Source organism: Polypterus senegalus, chromosome 8 (genome assembly GCF_016835505.1).
Source record: "Polypterus senegalus isolate Bchr_013 chromosome 8, ASM1683550v1, whole genome shotgun sequence".
Lineage (NCBI taxonomy): Eukaryota > Metazoa > Chordata > Cladistia > Polypteriformes > Polypteridae > Polypterus > Polypterus senegalus.
The window spans coordinates 104,574,396-104,595,866 of record NC_053161.1 but is presented as its reverse complement, the minus strand read 5'-3'; the positions used below and the strand labels follow the sequence as shown (position 1 = coordinate 104,595,866).

The 21,471-nt window shown below is 39.1% G+C and overlaps 1 protein-coding gene across 4 annotated transcripts in view; it reads right to left on the bottom strand.

Annotated features, from left to right (window-relative positions):
- Positions 1 to 21,471, bottom strand: part of ppp6r2a (protein phosphatase 6, regulatory subunit 2a) — a 190,703-nt gene that overhangs the window by 122,015 nt on the left and 47,217 nt on the right. For 3 of the 4 annotated variants that reach the window (XM_039761531.1, XM_039761533.1, XM_039761532.1), the window contains exons 2-3: positions 11,430 to 11,578; positions 9,139 to 9,343 (exon numbers count right to left, since the gene is read on the bottom strand). In XM_039761531.1, coding sequence (XP_039617465.1) covers positions 9,139 to 9,155 — 17 coding nt within the window. In that variant the 5' untranslated portion in view covers positions 9,156 to 9,343; positions 11,430 to 11,578. The remainder of the gene's footprint in view (positions 1 to 9,138; positions 9,344 to 11,429; positions 11,579 to 21,471) is intronic. The other variant, XM_039761534.1, reaches the window with a different exon arrangement.

The following is a 21,471-nucleotide window of genomic DNA, read 5'->3' as shown; positions in this document are numbered from 1 at the left end:
GTGTGAACCGGCCAGGCACAGAGAAGGTCAGCTGCTGATAGAGCGTCTCGATGGTTGCAGGGCCTGCATTGGTGAAGCAGGTGAGACGGTAATGAAACAGAGGCACAGGGCTTATTGGTTTTTAAAGACTGATTCCTTCATTGTGCTTTAACCTCAGTTTTAAAGGATTGTTTTAAGGATCCCATGGGATACCCCTCGCAAACCGTTTCACACGCTGAATATGGCAATTCACCTCTGCGAGAAACATGGCTCTATGACCAGTCAACTTAGCTCGGAGTTACATGACATTGACCTGCACTGCATGTGGCTTCTACAATAGACGAACATAAATGACGCCATTTTTTCTGTGTCGTCGCGTCCGAGTTGGTGGGCGTGGCCCTGCGAGTTGTCGTCGTATCCAATGGTCTTGGAGTTGGTGAGCGTGGCTCCTTCCTGTGTGCGCCATAGGTGTCTCACTTGTCGGCTTAGTGAATCCACGCCCCTTCCGGCATGCTTTTCATGGTTGTCTTGCCTTAGTGAATTATATATATATAGATATATATAATATATATACAGTATAAGAAATTTAGAAATATTTCTTTACAAAACTACCCTTTTCTGAATTCAAAAAAGGGAAAGAAAAAAGTTTAAATATCTCAAAGATTGTGAAACTCATTGGAACAAAACATTCAGTCTCTGTGGGCCCTCTGAGAGAGAGAGAGAGAACCGCAGTCTAAGCATTTAAATCCAGAGATTCACAATCTTTCATCTACTATAGTCTTGTTAGGGCTGCCGAGTATGGCACTTAACATGTCCTAAATAAACATTTGGCAGTCATTATCAACTGTCACTGTTACTCTGGGATGATGTTTATGGTCAGTCTCTGCCAGAGCAGAGTGCAATTGAGTTCACAGGCATTCACCGAATGAGGAAAAACCTCAAAGGAAAGAACAAAAATAAGAGATAAACAAAGCAACGTGGAAGAAGGGAAGCAAGTCGTCTTTCAGTGTTCTGAGAGGAGGAGTAGCTTTCCTCATCAGTGTGTTATGGAAATCTTGTTTAGAAACATCATTTGGGACATCAGGTACACAGGGAAACACAGAGTGCTAAATTAACTCTGAAATGGTTAAAGTAACCTTTAAAAACTACATTCAGTAATTATTAACAACGGTAATTCTGCTGTGTTTTATTTTATTTGGCAGTCTTTTCCTTTAGAACTTTGCTCATACCTTACTTACAGTTTACATTTTGATATTTCACAGCCTAGAGGCATATACAGTACTCTGTTTAAAAGTGATGTCAAGAGATGCTTCCTATTACAAGTGGCACAGTGCCTTTTAAATATGTTTACATTATAGTGCATTTCTGAAATTCTCCTCCTGAAATAACTAAATATATTAAATTAAACATTTATTTCTATGAGACACACAAGTAAAGCTATGTTTAAACTGTAAAAAAGCTTCTATTTTATATTCGGTTAAGACCAACTATCCTAATTGCAAGCCATTTCACAAACTTCAAGTTACTGTAAAAGAGGTGCTTCAGAAAAACACATATTACATTAAACATTCAACTACATAATGCAATAGATCTAAATAGTCCTAGTGAAGAATCTGCTTAGTTCTGTTGTATGACATGAATATAATGCAAAAGGCAAAACAGTCAGAATAAAGAACCCAAAAGAAATTTGGTATAAAGTTATTGAAATGATAAGATTGAAAGAAGGATACAAGAAATGTTTAATGTCAATGAGCTTTAATGAGCTGTCAAGTCCATCTTTGTATTGTTTTAAACAAACAAATCATCTTCATTATATCAAGTCATTGATTTGCTTGGCACACATTTTCTATTTTCAGTAGTTATGAGTTACAAAAACTACTAGAAGAAGTCATTGAGAGTCCAAAATTTATTAAAAAAAAAGAAGTATAAATGTCTATGACTGAAACCTGGGAAAATGTTGACTAATAACATCTTAGAGCTTATACTCACATTAAACAGTTTATAATCAAACAAACCTGGCTGCACTAAGAGTCTTTAATATTAGCAATTTGAAATATATGGCACAGAGGTCACCAATTTATTTAGGATATAATATTGGAAACTGAGATGTTCCTGTCATGGTGACTTCTTATAAACACATGCTAACAGTATATTTTAAGAATGCTTGGCTGAAGGGAGGGAGAGCTCATAAGGACAGAGAAACAGAGATCCATGAAATAAACTTGTTCCACTCCGACCAAGACCTGAACTTAAACAAAGGTTAACTTTTAATAAGGTGATAAATAACTGAAAAAAATGGGTGAGTGTTCTCATATACAGTAGCAACCAGCCTATAATCCAGTAGACAATATGTGTCTATTGTGTCAATATGTGTCTTACTGTCCTAAACAACTCATGACTGTTATGGTAGTAAAACGAACTTTCAGAAACTATTAACTCAAGGCTTGTGAAGACTAATAAATCAACAAATTATATCATTTATTGAGTCTGAGCCAACTGTTGATGATTTGGAATCATAATAGTATCATATTTGTTCCTCAGAATATGTTACTGATCTGGTAAAGTCACTGCAAATACCCCAATATCTGATACTGCCTCTTACTTAAATGGAAGGCTTTGCAAATAGTCTCTCTTTGAATTTTAAATTAATCTAAATAAAAGATTCACATTTGCCAGTGAATAGATGGGTTAAAATGTTAAAAATTGTATGTCTTCGACCTCTGTCCTCTCAGGACTCTTGGCTAATGCCATTAATGTTTGCACGATTAATCATTGCTTGCCTATTTTCTGGTTTCTGCTTTTGGTCAGTGCTTTAAAGCTCTACTATTTAGACATGGAAAGATGAGCTCAATTAAAATACATTGTTATTCTTTCAACATATCGAGTATGAGCTTATCTTGTGCATATTAATGAAACAATTGTCATATTATTAGGTGAAGCATAAGACAACTAAAATCCTATAAGGGTGTGTTAACTTTCAAATGGTACCAACTTGGTCTACCAGCTTGGGACACGTCTGTGAATGTAGTATAGGCTGTGGATCTGAAACAGTGTGTGTAAAGTCCTCAACAAGAAAGCCAATGGAGTTTAAGACTGACCCCAGTGCCTAAAACGATTCAATATCACAAAGGTTTAACTGTTCTGTATTTACACGCCAATTTTCTATGACAAATAAGAAGGACATTAAACTCGAGTCCCTTCTCCGCGAGATACAGCTTGACTTGGGGGATGAAGCACTCGTGGAACCAGTCCGATGACAGCTGCTTTGTGATCCAACCCTTGTTGTTGTGCATCCAATGCACTGGCAGCTGGTTCTTGTTTTTATTCTTCAGGGCTCTAGGGTTCTTGGCTTTATAGATAAGGGCAGGCTTGAGCAAAAATCCCTCAGCATTTCCACACATAACAATAGTCACGCGATCTTTATACGCCTTGAAGCCACGGACCTTGGCCTCATCCTTGAAAATGAATGTCCGGGAAGGCATTCTTTTCCAGAAAAGTCCTGTTTCGTCCATATTGAACACCTGTTCTGGATGATACTTGCCCTCCTCAAGGATTTTTTTGAACGTGTTGTTCACGTAGCCCTCTGCTGCAGGCTGATCAGCAGAGGCAGCTTCTCCGTGGAGAACGACACTCTTCAGATGATACCTCTTCTGGAACTTTTCAAACCAACCCTTGCTCGCTGTGAAATCCATAAACGTTGCAGAAGAGGGTCCTGGTTGAGGATCATCCACCGTAAAGCGCTGATAGAGCTGCCTTGCCTTCTCCCGGATGACCAGCGAATCCAACGGAATGTTTTTCTTGCGGCTGTCGCTGATCCAAATTGCTAGGACAGACTCCATTTTCACAGTGAACTTATTACAACTTGTCACAATGCGCTTTGCTTCTTTGTTGAAAGAGACAGTAGCCGTTTCACGGATGTTCTTTTCATCTTTACGGATGTAGCAAACAGTAGACTCATTCAAGTTGTAATGCCGGGCAACCTCCATGATTTTCTTGCCATCTCTGATCATATCCAAGAATTTCACCTTCTCCTGGATGGTAAGCATCTTCCTCCGGCGCTTAGTTTTATTTTAAGAAGGCTTAGAAAAAGCAGCACATTTAGGAGCCATTGTGGGGCTTAGATAAAAGTTCTCATAAAGCGCATGCGCAGTGACGTAAGCGTGTATGAAAAAAAAATTGCGATAGAGTGAAGCCGCGAAAGTCGAAGCGTGATACAGCGAGGGATCACTGTATCATTATCTATATATATAATTCTCTAAGGCAAGACAACCATGGAAAGCACGCCGGAAGGGGCGTGGATTCACTGAGCCACCGACAAGTAAGACACCTATGGCGCACGCAGGATGGAGCCAAGCCCACCAACTCCAAGACCATTGGATACGACGACAACTCGCAGAGCCACGCACACCAACTCAGACGCGACGACACAGAAGAAACAGCGTCATTTATATTCGTCCGTCGTAGAGGCCACATGCACCTGCACATTGACTGTTCATAGAGGCATGTTTCTCGCAGAGGTAAATCGCCATATGCAGCGTGTAAAACAGTTTGCGAGGGGTATCCCATGGGATCTTTAAAACAATCCTTTACAACTGAGGTTAAAACACAATGAAGTAAGCAGTCTTTAAAAACCGAGTTTTCGGTTATGACGCACAACCGCGTGCACCATAGCAAACTGTTTTACACGCTACATACAGCAATTCGCATCCGTGACAAACATGCGTCTTCTTAGATGCTCCTGCAGAAATACGGAACGTGTTCCTGCCCACCAACACTCCTTTTTCACCGGTCTGCATCTACCCTCGCTCTCTAGGCATTCACACTGCCTGCCCATGTGCCCGGACGCAAAAACTCACCGTCCACCCAGTTAGCCCCTTTCAGCTGTGGTAGGAGTCCACATGCACGTCTAAGCCACGTTGACTTTTCATTATTCTTTTCGGTTTCGACACCCGACCGCGTCCACCATGAAAAACCATGCGAAAGGAACAACGAAGCCCCGCCCAGAAACTCTACCCCTCCTCCCATGTGCTCAGGAACGCACCTCAGACCACTGCCCGCCAAATCAAACAGCTCATCAAACACATACTCACTCGCTTTGGTCTGTGCTGCGGTCCAAACCCAGCTGTGAGCCACGTTGACTATTCTTTTGCCCTCCATGGCTACCGCTTCAAATGTATTTCATGGAAACAACACTTCTTTCAATGTTATAGAAATTTCCTGCTTCAGGTAACTGTTTGTTTCTGTCAGTCAGGTTTTTTTGGAGAAATGTCATTGACGAAACTGTTGCTCTCAAACTTCGTAACATGGCTGTTAGCTTTGTTTGCCAACATTGGGATAACTTTGGTGACGTGGTGTCCGTTGTTCTTAGTCACAGAGGCATTGTTATACAGTCTGCTCAACAATACGCTGATTACATGAATACGTCCGGAGTCTATGGTGGCGAGGCAGAAATTGTGGCAATGTCCCAAATCCTTCCAGCTACTATCAGCATTTACTTCCAAGAACGCCCTCATGCCTCTCCTCGAGTTTACAATCCGCCCAGCGCCTCTTCATATCCCTGCTCTTTAGCGGTCCTTTGGATCATGGGCATTAAGAGGTTCTCATGCCTCTCAAATACCCATGTGATTACCTTCTGGTGACATCTTTTGACTCTGTCGGTATTTGCACACAGCGTGCACACCCATTTGCTCGCCACACTAATGTGACGTCACCTACCCACTCTCCTCTTCCTGAAAATCATTTAAGGACACCCTCCCCTGAACACACGCATTCCACACAGGACTTTCAATGCACCTTTTGTTCCAAAAGCTTCAGAGTGCACAGATATCTGAACGCACATTTGAAAAACACAACACTAACCAAATGATGCAATGTGAACATTGCCAACAATGCTTCTAGACAACTCGCGCTCTCAAAAAACACTTACGAACTCATTCCACTCTCACCTTCAATTGCACATTTTGTACCGAGGACTTCACGGGTGAGATGGATCTCCACAACCATATGCAGATCCATTCAACACAAAGATTTGTATGCAAAATTTGCGTCAAACACTTTTACGCATGCAGATACCTTACTAACCATCTCAAAACACATTCCCTGATGAATTCTTTTCAGTGTCAACACTGCTCCAAAACCTTCACACGCCAGAAATATCTCAAAGCACATTTAAACACACACTCCACTGAGCAAACGATTCCAAACAGATCTTTGAATGCACGATTTGTTCAAAACGCGTTCGAGTGCAGAGATTTCTCAACATGCATTTAAAAACACACTCCACTGAACGAATTATGCAATGTGAACATTGCCAGCAATGCTTCGACACAACTCATTCCAATTCCCTTCAGTGTCAACACAGCACTAAATCGTTCATTCACAAACATCACATTCACTTTTCTGCAGCTTTTCAAGAAGATACCACCTTTCACATCCAAGAACATAACATTGGCCTTCCTACCGCACTATGTGCTTCTTGCAATGCTCTTCATTGGCCAGCAGAGGTCAACAAATCCGGACATTACACTAAGTGCTGTCATGCCGGCAAGGTGTCTTTGCCACCGCTATCCAAACCCCTCTTTTATTAGAACACCTCTTAACTGGCAAGAACCCGCTGTCCCAAATTACTGTGATCATATCAGGGAATACAACTCTGCTTTAGCTTTCGCGTCAATGGGAGCACACATCACTCAACCATCTGGACAAGGACCGTATGCTTTCAGAATCCACGATCAAATTTATCACCAGGTCTCTCCTTTATATAACAATCCTGACACGTCACCACAATACGGTCAGCTATATATCTTCGATTCTGCTGAGGCTACCAGTCACCGTTTGCAAAATCAATGTAATTGCGCTTGCAGTGATATTTTGTTGCTTCAACTAGACAACATGATATGACAGTTTAATCCCTTTGCAAAGTCTTACATGCAAATGCATGACATTATCACTCACGGTAACCCTGTTACTGCTGTATAAATGGTGTTCATGGAAAATCCAGGTCTGGATATGAGAAGGTATAACGCCCCGTCCCGTCAAACTGATGTTGCGGCTATGTTTGTAGGTGAAGACGGGGGACCTCCTGCACAACGTGACATTTGCATATATCAAAGGGGAGATGCTTGCAAGCGTATCTCTGTTCTCAATATGAACTGTGACCCCATAGTTTATCCACTGCTATTCCCTTACGGAGATCCAGGCTGGCACATACAATTAACCCATGTTGAGGAAAAGCGAAAAAAGAACGCAAGTCACACAGCTCCAATTTTATGCTTTCAGGCTTGCCATGAGATCTTAATTTAGTGTCTTGCATTACAGTGGCAAACTGTTCCAGCAATACATCGTTGACGCATATGTCAGAACAGAAGGCGCTGCGTCTACATTACCTTCGCTCACATCAACAAGATTTGCGTGTAGAGCAATACAGGGGACTTATGGATGCTGTCACTGCGAAAGCACATCACCATGACCTCTGCCCTGGACAATTGGTCATTATTCCGATTGCGGTCCGCCAGTTTTCAGTCACAGACGATTTTGTGTTGGTTCGTTCTGTGCATTGTTACAATGTTGCTTTTCTTGCTGATTTATTACATTACCGATTTTTCAAATGTTAATTTTCTCCCAGTGCTTAAAAATTATTAAAAAACCGGCCTGATTATGCGGCGTGCGGGTTGGCTAGTAGTAATAATAATACTTTTACACTGTGCCCTTCATAACACAGTCACAACTCAGAACATTAAATACAAGGCTGTGAACAGTAAAACTGAAAAAATAAAAAAATTGAAAAATGACATAAGACTGAAAATATTCTAAACTTTAGATACAATTCAAAATACAGGCAGTCCCTGGGTTACATACGAGATAGGGACTGTAGGTTTGTACTTAAATTGAATTTGTATGCAAGTAGGAATAGGTACATTATTTTAATAAATGCTATTGTTGACCAACTGTAACCAAGTGCTCTGCCAATGAACGATTAAGTTTCACCTCTCTTTGACCTTTTTATTATTTCTACTTTATTTTCAATGGTGATGTTTTTTTCTCTTCTTTACTATATCACCAGCACTTGCATCATATTTGTGTTTCAGAGACATTCTTGAAGGGTGAAGACAAAAGGATAAGATGAGCTCTACTGCACAGTACTGTACACGCTATCACAGCAGGAAGGCACCAGTAGTCAATACGTCTGATGTACTGACAAGAGACACCTTCCTGCTATGTACATAACAGTACAAACAGGCTTGCTATTGAGAATGAATGGAGGCATCGACGGGCGGATCATCACCAGCACACCTCACAGTCACCTCCACTACAGTATGCTGCTTGCAGCGTCCGCCCATCGAGAATGAACACGGTGCGGCCAAAGGCAGGTAGTGAATTGCCCACCACCACCCCCATTCAACAGGCAGCTATCCGAGGCACACTACAATGCTAAACCACCCCGTTCACCCTCAATGGCCTCCATTCAGCCACAACTGGGTCACCGCTTGCAGCATCACCAGCCGCCCACCAAGATTGAACGGGGCAGCCGTGTATGGTGTGCGGGCAGTGAAACCACTTGCCGCCGTGAGCAGCCTGAGGGACACTACACTGTGCGAGCAGTGAAGTTGCCCCCCTCCAGCCTCCATCCAGCCACCACTTGTAGCGTCCCCAAGCCAAAGATGACAGAGCGGTAGTTACTGAGGCACATGCGTCGCAGCTGCGGCCCCGTTTGTAAGTATTAGGTCAGATGTCCGTAACCTGGGGACTACCTGTACAGATGTTCTAGTGAAATAGTACTGCAAATAAGTTATACATCCATGTTTTTTCATTGCAGTTGCAATAACTATTGTCTATTCCTTTCTTTTATTAAATTTTCAAGTATTCTCAGATTTTTAGATCACAAAAAAACTTCACTCGTAGAGTGCCTCGTTTTAGTTATCTATAGTGAATGTCTTGAGATGTGAGCTAATATTAATGGGATGTGTGAAGTATTTAATGTTCTGATCTATTTAATGTTCTGTCCATCTGTTTGTTTTTTGATTTTTCTTCTATTTCTGCCCGTTTTGGATTTTGTTATTGTTCTACCTTCCCTTTATAGTTTATGACCTGCTGTCTGATTTTTGATCATACTCTTGGATTATGAACTTGTCCATTTATTAAATCATCTTTACAAACTACCTTTTTGTCATGCCCATTTCTGTGCTAGCATGTCCAGATCTGCAGTGCAATCAAGGTGTGTGTGTATGTGTTTTGCCAGACAAGTATTATGGGATGGTGCCCGGCTTTCTTTTTTTTTCTCAGAATATGAAAAACTGAGGGGGGGCTGAGTTGTTCATATGTTCTCTTCTGTAGGTGTGCCTAGTAGGCACATTCTGCATATATTCTGAAAAAAAAAACAGTAGTCAGTACTTATAGTGTAGAATGAATAAGAAAATGATGACTCCTACATTTCACATTTAACACTTCAAAGTATTTAATACACTATTCTGCTTTACCATATTTATCATTTTACATCTGAATGAATTTATTGAAGATGACCAAAATAATTGATATCATCTGTATACATTTTTTTTTTAATTTGCAATACAGTACATACTGGTTTGGTGACTTTCTCACATATTGGACATACAATGTACCTGAGGAAGGAAATGTTTTGGCAGACTTGTCAAAAATCCAGTGCATGAGACCCTACACTCGAAGGCTTGTGAGCAAGAATAAAGATTATTATTATCATTTATCCACTCATCTTTATATTATTTGTATAAATCAGGTTGTGCTTTTAATGATTCTATAACTTTCATAGGTTCTATACATACAGGCAGGTCAGGAACAACAAAATACCCAAATCTTAGCAGAAACCAAGAATGTAATACAAACCTAAGAAGTTATAAAACTATAAAATGCAGTTTTATTACAGTACTCAAATCAAAACATTGCCCTTTGCTCATACACATCCAACATACTCAGTTCAAGAAATAACACGACTGGGGACAACATCCGTATATAGCATAGATAACAACATAATATTCTGAAACCTGCATAATCTAACAATCGGTCACAAGGACCAGAGCACATCCTGGAGGTATGAGACATAAGGCTAAGTCTATGGCAGGACCCATCCACATACACACATAAACAGGAACAACCTAGAATTCTTAACCTAATGCACACATTTTCAGACATTGGAGGAATCTGATGTAACAGGAGAAAAATCTACACAGAGACAGAGAGGAAATGGAAAATCCTCACATATATCAACTAGTTGTGGGATTCAAATCCAGGAGGCTGGATTTGTGTAGCATCTGTAACTACCATGCAATGTTATTTTGCACACAAAAATAAACCAGATTCATTCCGTCTCCAAACGGGTTGAAGGGTTACTCCTAACATTAGTACCTCTTATCACTGAACTAACAGGTATATTGAGGGGGCATTTTTCTCTGCACCTTCTGAAACATCATAGACGTTCACCCACACACATTTAAAAAGAAATCAAATAATTAAAAAAAAAAAAAAAGAAGAAAACTAACACATTGTGAAACTAAACTTTTTTTTGTTCTCCATATCTCAAGACATGATCAAGGTTAATACCCCATTCCTCCAAAGCACCAACTGAGAAATAACCTTCAGCCGTGAAGAGAAAAAAGTTATATAAATTATAATCCACATTTTCTGACACTCTGACAAATCTAACAGCCTCCAGTCTTTCAAGCATACGGTGCCATGTTTTGGAAGTTTGTTTCTCAAATGTCCCCAATTTAATGAACTTATTCTTAACAATATGGCACAATATCAAGCACTAAGCCTGATGCTAAGCTGAGCAATATCACTGAAGAGAGTAAGGTCCTAATATGAAAATGTGCACTAACAACCCCTGTAATACAAGCACTGCTTGGAAAAAACTGGATAAAACCGCTGAGGTTCTAGATATTTTAGTACAAAAAACATATTACATATTCTCAGGAATAGCTAAGGCACGCTGCGTTGCTTTTAGTGTTCATTTTCTGTCATAATCTTGATGCATTTACATACAATGACAACAAAATACATTTTGCAGATTCACCTATATTACCTCCAACTATTCATTTATTTAATATGCTTAATCCAACATAGGTTGGAGGGCAACTGAAGCTTTTTCAGGTTTAATGAGGCATAAGTCAGGAATTAACCCTGAAGCATGCCGAGTTAAATCAGTCTAGAGTCTATTTAAATCAAATATGACTTTGTCTAGATGTTCTTTCTCTACTCCCACATGCTAACTGAGCATCAGTGATTATACTTTATATGCTATGCAATAAGCACTATATTGTGGAGGACACAATAAACTTCACTTAAGCAAGAGATAAATCATGATAAATACTAACTGCAAACAAAGATATTTCCACCAAATTAGGACACATAGCCATTGCTTTTAAAAAAGGGTTGTTTTTTTCAGTCTATAAAAAATGTGATTAAAATATCTCCATTACCTGGTAACAAAATGGGTATGTGTTTAGTTAAATCTTTTTCTTAGGCAGACAAACATTTGTCTTCCAGATAGATAAGTGCACAGACTGAGAAATTCTTTCCTTCACCGTCATGGAAGCCTCAGTGGCTTGATGTCAGTATCTTTCAGAACCTATGAAAATGGAAAAAAAAGAAGATACATAATTATTTTTCCAGTTAAAAATTATTAAATAATGTAAGGTGCCCATTCAGTCTATTAAACTCATTTGTTATCTAATTTGTAAGTTATTCAAGGAATAGTGACTAATAAAATGTATTATATAACAATTAGGGCTGCATGGTGGCGCAGTGGGTAGCGCTGCTGCCTTGCAGTTAAGAGGCCCGGGTTCGCTTCCCGGGTCCTCCCTGCGTGGAGTTTGCATGTTCTCCCCGTATCTGCGTGGGTTACCTCCGGGTAATCCGGTTTCCTCCCACAGTCCAAAGACTTGCAGGCTAGGTGCATTGGCAATTCTAAGTCGTTCCTAGTATGTGTGTGTGTGTGTGTGTGTGTGTGTGTGTGTGTGTGTGTGTGTGCCCTGCCCAGGGCTTGTTTCCTGCCTTGCGCGCCCTGTGTTGGCTGGGATTGGCTCCAGCAGACCCCCGTGACCCTGTAGTTAGGATATAGCGGGTTGGATAATGGATGAAAGGATACAACAACTAAAGCTCCAAACAATAAGGCTGTCAGAATTGAATATAATTTGATTTAAAAAAACAAAAAAAAACTGACAATTGACTGTCAAAGAAAGGTCTTTTTTGTTTTGTTGTTTGATTGTTTAATTTTGGTCCTTATGTTATTTTACTGATCTGTTTTCGTTCTTCAGTTTTACAACCAACCTTTCGTAATTTTGAATGATTAGCTTGTTATCTTCATTAGTAAAACTTACAGCCAGAACCCTTCACAATGTAGTATTTCTATCTATTTTATCCCATTACTCTGCATTTTGATCTACAAATGTACTCACCTGTGCCCTAAAAGTACTGTTCCGACTCTCATTCTGTCCCATTCACTGTTAAACCTCAGGCACATGATTGTTGTTTAATGCTCATTAAAGCAAATGAAAAATAGCAGTCATAATGCTGAACCTTATTTTACTACAATGCTTTAAAACCCCAACTTTAAAGCGCCTCATCACCCAGCACACCTTGACCCTTAAAATGCTTACAACAATTAAAATATTGCCTCATCTGTAAAGGAGAAAATGTAGACAGAATGTGCAGACCTTGATACTGTGACAGTCCTGCTTTACTGGGTTGAGTACACAGGTGCCGTCTGGCTTTTTATTCTAAATGCCGTAAAATAAATTGAACCCATCGACCGTCAGTTGGACACTTCCAAAATAATAACAGAATTATACCATTAACATGACTGCCTGCCTTTTGTCTGTTTTTTCACTTTTCTTGCTACTTTCAATATGCTACAGTCTTACTAAATAACCTGTATTCCTCCTGAATTTTAAACCACTCTGTCTGTGCCTGTTTGGCAGCAAGACACGTCACTATGCGTTTACAGCGCAAAACTTGAGCCGTCATTAAGCGATTCATGATTTGCGGATAGATGAAAAAAAATAAAAAAGTTACAAAAATAATAGTAATGTAGCTAAGCATGGTGCCAGCATGTGTGGCTTGTATAGAGGTCAGCTCTTTTTCATGGCTACTTTTAGTGCTCATTGTCCCAAGAAGGGCTTTCGCACTTAGCTGTCAGTACTAGACTGAAAAAAGATAGTGGTGTAGATGCTCTGGATTTTGATTGCTCTTATATATAAATAATAATTGCCTGAGCACCGCAAGGATTCATCATAGTTTGTTTTTGTTTTTTGCAGTTTGTGTTTGTTCTTGTCAAGGTCATTAACATACTAATACAAATGTACATATAATGCCCAGAATCATTTGAATATATTTAAGTATTTATTTTTTATTTGAATATTCAAACCTTATTTTTGGCTAATTTGACAGCTCTACAACACAGATTCATTAAAAACATAATCTGAGACAAGAGGTATTAAGTATGGCTAATATTGGGTAGCAAACCTAAATTTTAGTAAAATAGGGGCAACCAATAGCTCTGATCAGTTAATGTTTTTTTTTGTTTGTTTATTTTAAGACCATTAGTACTGACCAGTGGTGTGTTGCAGGAAAATTCTGGTCTGTGTGCAGACTTCTTTATCATCAACATGTACTTACCTAACTAATAACACCTGTCCTTCTTTGGCTTGCAAGAGGTAAACATTCACACATATTGCTCATGTCACAGAAATATTAATCAAACAACCTGATACTAGTGAAAGGCCTGTGTAAATTAGCATCAGGTCGTTGTGATACCTTCTAACATCACAATCATCATCCAACGTAAAACATCCGTTTTAAACATTAAGTTAATTGACAGTGTCACAACCATCCTCTGCCCAGGAACATATATTGCCAATGAACCACCTCAAATGAAACAGCAACACCTTACGTTTAATATGGATCAGCTTTGAGGTGACAAAAGACAAGCCACAATAACATATACACACTACACAGCTGGCACACAAGTCTCTGGGGCTGACTGGTAGCAGCACTAGCCACCATGAGGCTAGGTACTGTATTTGCTGTACAGCACAAGACTGGCAAACAAATGAAAAAAGAATTTCTATAGACCTGATCTTTTTGTACCAGGACCCTGTGCTTCTTTAATACAGGGGCATCATATTATTGGCTTCTCTATAAGAAAGTAGCTTCCCTGGTGGCTTTTTTTAAATGTACCATCATCAGACACTGCTCCTCAGTGGTGGGTGAAGATCAAGATTACCCATTCTGATCACACTAAAGTTTTCTACTCAGTGCATTCTGGATATTAATCAGATTTTTTTTATTACTGTTTAGTGAACTTTGCACAGTTTGTTGATTTGTGCTGCATAGATTTGATTGTAAAAACATTGAACTGGAACTGCAAACACAAAGCGAAAATGCAGTCTTCAAGTCTCCTTTCTAAATTGGGATGTTCAGATGACACATACGCGCACACACACCCTAAAACACTGCAGACCACATACAGCAAGTCAGCAACAGCCTAGCAGCGCACAGTATGAAGACAATTTCACATACAGTATTACAAAAATAAATACTTTTCTAGGTAGGAAAGTACACCAAACACAAGATGAGGGATGTTATAAGCTTATGATTTATTTTGTATAACACCTGCTGGGGCTGTGCCAAATCAGGAAGTTGTCAAATTACTGCTTGTAACTTGCTGTATGACCCTGAATAAATCAATGCCTGTGCTTCTGTTGTAAACATTTGTACTACATTTAATATACTCGTAATTACTTACAATATAAAAATGCTATTTAAAATAAGCAGTGCTTGTTTAACGGATTTGTGCAAAAGGAGGAAACTAAAACAGAATGCAGTATACCACTGTATTATGCAGCTGAGGTATAAGGGCTCTTGGTTTGTACAAATACTGAGCATTATACAACAAAGTAGTCAGTATATATACAAGAACATAAAACATGAAAGAATATACAAAGTACAATAAAATAAATAAATAAAAGGAAGACAGTAGAGCCAACCTTAGATGAAACTCGGGCAATATCATGACACTCAAACTACCTCTCATTCCTGTCTTTATAATGTATATCCTTATTCTCCTCAGTAATGTCTGCCCTCAACACCTCCTTGTCTTTACCCTTGGTACACACCCTCACAGATATTAAGAACCTTTTCTTCCCTGTTACACGTGGTCCGCATACATGACACTCAAAACTTGCAAGACTGCAGATCGTGACAGAAGCAGCTTTAGGATGTTCAAGTGAAGTGTCAACCATACTATACCACTGTGTAAGCCCGCTTAATCCAAAGAAGGATTGTGATGGTTTGCAGCCTATCACAGCAAGCATAGGATGCCAGTCAGGAACAATCTCTGAACAGGGCACCAGCCCATCACAGGGTGAACATATATATACATCACATACACACACTAGGAAAAAATTAGAATAGATAGTACATCTAACCTGAATGTCTGGACTGTGGGAGGATACCAGAACACCCAGAGCAAACCCATGCAGACATGGGGGGAGAATACAAACTCCACACAAATGGGACCTTCTTCCTGCAAAGCAGCAGCACTACCACTGCATCCCCATGCCAACTAATTATGTTGAATTTTTTAGTATATACTCAATCCAAGTCTCAGACTGGAAAGAGTCTCCATGATTGGCAATATATCCATCCATACATCCATCCATTAACCAACCCGCCATATCCTAACTACATGGTCATGGGGGTCTCCTGGAGACAATCCCAGGAAACACAAGGCACAAGGCAGGAAACAAACCCCGGCCATGGCGCCAGCCCACCTTAGGGCAATATATTAAAGGGACATTACTGTCACAAGTAAACAGTACACTGGTGAAATTCATGACCTGCAAGCACCTCATACTCCAAGAGAACAAATTAATTTCCCCCAAGTGCAGTTTGCCTATTAGACACATTGTGGTGTGTATGATGCCATCATCTGCCTGCTACGTGGGGCATACTCCAACCTGGATAGAGTTGGCAGCTATATGATGATCACGTTGTTTTGACTTCACTAGTGCCTTTAACACAATGTAGCCTTTACTACTAGGAGATAATGCAAGGTCAGTGAAGGTGGACACTCCCGTACTGTATTAGACTACTTGACTGTTTAACAGTAAAGATGGTGACATGAACTGGTGGAGGCTGAACCACCTGCTTCTCACGGTCATGAAAACCAAGAGGACGGTGGAGAACCTCAGGAAGTGCAAGGTTTCCCCGATTCAGTTCTTCACAAAGGGAGCAAAAGTTGAGGTGGTTCAGGTATATAAGTACTTAAGTGACATCTGGTTAAAAATGTGGACCGAGCTATAAACAAAGACAGGGTCAGATTAGACTGAATTTCCTGAGGTAGTTTTGGACCTTTTGTGTGGCGGAATTTTGCTTCACATTCTTATCAATCTTTGCTTGCCAGTGTGCTTTTCACTTTCTTGTATATGAATTATAGGGAAAGTATTGTAATCATCCAAAAATTCGATGTCGACACTTTGATGAATCTTGTTTTAGACATCCCTGACTTTCTCGTATATGAAGTACAGTGGGAACCTCGGTTCACGACCAAAAAGTTCGCCAAACTTTTGCCTCGGTTCACGACCACACACTCGGTATATGAACAAGCCAGTTTCCCTTTCGGTTTGTGCGCGCCGATGATTTCCGCATGTGTTGCACTGTTCTTGGTCAGACGTGCCTGCTGCGAGAGAGAGAGAGAGAGAGAGAGAACCATGTGCCTGCCTGCTGAGGGGGAGGGGGAGGTTGCTGCACATGCCTGCCTGCCTGCTGCTGAGGGGGAGGGGGGGTACAGCAGAGAGAGAGAGCGAGCCGCGTGCCTGTCTGGCTGGTTCATTTAAGCAGAGCCGCTCCCTGTTCATTGTTCTTAGTCATACCTGCGCTCTCTTTGTGCTCTACAGTATTTCGTGTGCTTTTGCAGTTAACTATGGCTTCTAAGCAAGTGAAAAGTGGTGAGAAGAAAGTTTTGAAGAAAAGTGAAATTGAAGTAAAGAAAGAAATTATTGAAATGTTTGAGCGTGGCGTTCGTGTTACTGATCTTGCCGCCGAGTACAAGAAGTCAAAATCTACGTTTTCAACTATTCTAAAGCAGAAAGAATCTATTAAAGCAGCTGATATTGCAAAAGGAGTTACAGCGTTAACCAGGCAGATGCTTCAAGTGCTGGAAGAGGTGGAAAAACTGTTTACCAGTTTACTCATTTACTAATCTGAGAACCCTCGTGCTTTCAAGCAGCACAATGTAATCAAAGCCAGACTGCCAGTAATGTGGAGGGCAAACATGAAGGGTTGGGTCACAAGAACTTTGTTTTTGGAATGGCTGCATGAGGCTTTTGCTCCCACCAGCTAAACAGCTAAAAGCACCAGAAACCCAAGAAATCACAAGAGAGAAAACACCTGAAGGAAAACATCCCTCCATTGCGGAGCCAGACTCTCCCTCCTCTTCACCCAGTTCCTCCTCACTTCATGCCAGAACTCGACTCATGCAAGGTTAGTTTTCTTGGTGGTTTTTGTATTACGGATTTTTCAAAAGTTAATTTTTCAGTTCGTAGCATGAATTGTTGCAATGTTACTTTTCTCTTTTTTCCGCTGTGCTTAAAACTCATTTAAAAAAAAGTGTTTACAGCGATCGGGCTGTAAGGCTAATAGCGTGATCTCCTGCACGATTACTTTTTTGGTTGCTTGTGCTTGGTTTTTAAATTAAAGTTCGGATTTGTTCAAATGTTCCTCTCTGTTCTGAGAGAGAGAGAGAGAGAGAGAGAGAGAGAGAGAGAGAGAGAGAGAGAGAGCGCGAGCGCTGAGCAGGGAGCCTGGGTGTTTTGTGTCAGTGTTATTCAATGTTTTTACATCAGTTTACTATTACACTGTGCATTCTATGGTGTAATTAACTATATTTGTGCTTAATCTTTACATATTTTTACATATTTACATACAGTTTGTACGGTCTGGAACGGATTAATTGTATTTACATACAATCCTATGGGTGAAACTGCTTCAGTTCACAACCAACTCGGTTTACGACCAGAGTTTTGGAACGAATTATGGTCGTGAACCGAGGTTCCACTGTATAGGGGAAAAACTGGAATCCTCAAAAAATTCCATCTTGAGATTTTGACGAATCTCAAGGTTTTAGACCTCCCCGAGTCCGAAAATACAATTTTTGGAATTATATCTGTGTGTGTGTGTGTGAGAGTATAAACACGATAACCTGAGCATGCCTTCACTTAGGTTACATACAAGTATTAGGTACAAAACATAGATTTCTATAAACTTTTGGGCTATTTCCACTAACCGGAAGTGATACTTTACCTTTTACTCATGCAACTGCAGATTTATTGCACTTTATTTTTATAATAATTGTTCAATATATTAATAATCTGATTTGATTTGCTGTTGATGGTTCTTTAATGTACATAATATAAAACTATAATCATTGTCTCACGGTTTACTCCTCAAACATTCATCACAATATCTGACTATACAAGAAACATTAGGGGGAACCACTCTAAACTTTTGTTTAAAGCAGCTGTATTCGGCCAGTATTAAGAGATTAAGAATTGCCAAAAGACTCAAAATTTTATCAGGAATCCTGGCACTATTCTAGGCACTAACCTGGGCATTTGAGAGATCAAGGAGATGGATGTTAGCTAAACTGTTGGCTGTCATAAACATTTTTTCACTCCCTTTACATGACACATTGGTTACCCATCAGAACACTTTCAGTGCAAGGCATGTTCTACCAGGAATAACTATACAAAGTCTTTTTAATCACCTGCCATTAGACAATACCATACAACTTCTGACTAAATAACATTAATCGCACTCTCCACCTTGAATTTTATTTTAAACCTGCACTGCTTTCTTATTGCTCTTTAATTAATATTGTTTTTATCAGTATGCTGCTGCTGGAGTATGTGAATTTCCATTTGGGGATTAATAAAGTATCTGCCTATCCATCTTAATTTTATTAATAGCAATATATTTATTTTACTATTTCAACTTGAATGTATATTAAATAGTGATTGATTATTCACAGCCATAACACAGGAATTTCACTTTGATTCAATAAAATTACATAATTATTGTAAATATAGCTATAAATAAATCAGCCAAGTCAGATAAAGTCTATTTATCTAAAGGCACCCCAGCCAAGCTAAATTATCTTCATCATTAAAAATAACATATGCATATAACATGCAAATATATTAAAACTTTACCTGCTGAGATATAAACTTTACAAGCAATGCAAAATCATGGCAGTCGCAGTAGGGAATCTACCAGGTGATATTCAGCTTCCCACTGGAATGTAAATCGACCTGAAACATGGCCTTCATTTGAGAAGAAAATGGTGGGGCAGATTGCAAGCATGGCTGTTGAATTTCAGTCAGTTTACTCAAATACTGTACCTAAAATAGTGACTTGTTGTTTTTAATGTTCATTTATTGAAAGAAACAAAATAAGTAGAAAGTAAATAGTGATGTCATTTTTGCTATAAATGTTAATAGCTGACAATAAATGTTCACAAAAAGAAAAGAAAAATATGGTATTTAAAGAAAAATGTGAAACTTAACCCAAAACTTGTAAAATGATGTATCTGTTTTCTCATATCTACCCAATGTTATATTTCACCTAGGGTGTCCCCCTGGCTGGGACACAAATTCTTGTTTTGTGTCTTTTTTGTTAATTTTTGAGTATTTTATTTATATGACTGTATACTTTGTTTATTATATGCTTTATTCCTTATGTCTGTGTTGTGTTCCTTGTGTTTTTCTACATTTCTCCCCAAGGGACAGGGCCACCGCAAAGGACTGCACTCACACCTATAAAAGCAGTAGAATAGAACAGCATTAATGCAAACTACTGTAAACGTTGACACAAGTAATTTCTTGGTACTGGTTAAAGGCAAAGACACACTTGCTGGTATTTGTGTCAAGTATAACATATTTCTTTTTACATAATACATGAAGTAAAAATCACCCATATCTTCAAAATTGTGCTAAGGCTGTTTAAACACACAATATGTCTATGTGCTGTTCCCAGCCTTTGCACAACATATACTTTCTGCATAGCCTGTTAGCAGTCATTCCAATACGTTGAGACTTGATGTGAATTCAGCACAGACTACTTACTGTACATTAGTTTTGACAAGGTGACTGTGTTCAATGTTGGCCTGGAAGGCATCTACAAAGAACTCCTCAACTAGGCAGGCTGGGCTGCCCTTTCAGTTGCATTTGCTGAAAGCCCTGCACTTTACTCAGCCTGCTGCCACCTTCATTTAGGATTTGATTCTTACCGTAAATTAAACAACTGGGTCTACTGCACTATTTTGGGCATTTAGTATGTTTGTCATTTGGAAACCATAGCAACGTTGAAATGGTTTCTGTAAATTTTTACATAATTTAGTTCCAGTGTATGAATTATTTCAGAAAGATTCATACAGATGTGATTGTACTGCAGAATGAAAATATTAATTATATTTATTCTGAAATGTGGACTAAAAGAAAAACTTAAGACCTTTTTCTAAATATGTTTAGGATGAAATATTTTTAAGTTTAAAAATAATTGGTTGCAGCATGTGGGAAGTACAACTTAACACTTAGGAACACACTGACAGCTTTGAAAAGCTTTCAGATTAAATTAAGAAATGTTTTTGCTTTTGATAAACAAGTTGATGCAGCATTAGATGGTGCAAGAAAACACAAATGCACACCTGACATTTTTAGCTATCAATTTTTTTACCATCTTTCATAAATCACACAGCCAGATTTTTATTTGAATTGAATTTATTTATATATTTATATTGATCTCAAGTAGACTCCTCTTCCGGTCACTAGTTTTATGCACTAGCACTAGCTTAGCTTTATGTTAGAATTAGGCTCTCGGTTCTCATTTAGAGAAACACTGTTTTTTCTTTTAAAATTTAAACCTAATACAGATAGTTTTTCTCATGTATTGTCTGATGGAAATTAAAAGTTGTTAAATTTTCTGTATGTTTTCACTTTGAGTTTAATGTTAAAATGATTTGTGAGTATGATACCCTGATATAATGACGCACTAATCAAAATTCATTGAAGCATTGCTTCTCGCTGAACACCATGCACTTTGCACAGCATAATTTTGACTCTGACATTATTTTTCTCCACGAATGCCAGCAAAAAGAGAAAAAAAAAAACCCAAAGTATGCAACAGTTGTTCTGTAAATGTCTTGCCTAGCAGCAAATTTATTTATTCATCTAAGAGACCACATGAACAAGCACACTGCCTAACTCATTGCTAAAAAAGAAACCCCATGTTGCATGCAGCAAAGCCTGCTACACTTTCATCAATGGAACTATTTTTAAAAAAACACCAACAAAGAAAATTCATTGTTTTGATATTCATGGCAGTAATTCACAATGTTGCCACTTAAAACATGTCAGACAGTAAGTCAAATATGTTACTTTTATTTACTTTGTTACTGAAACTAAG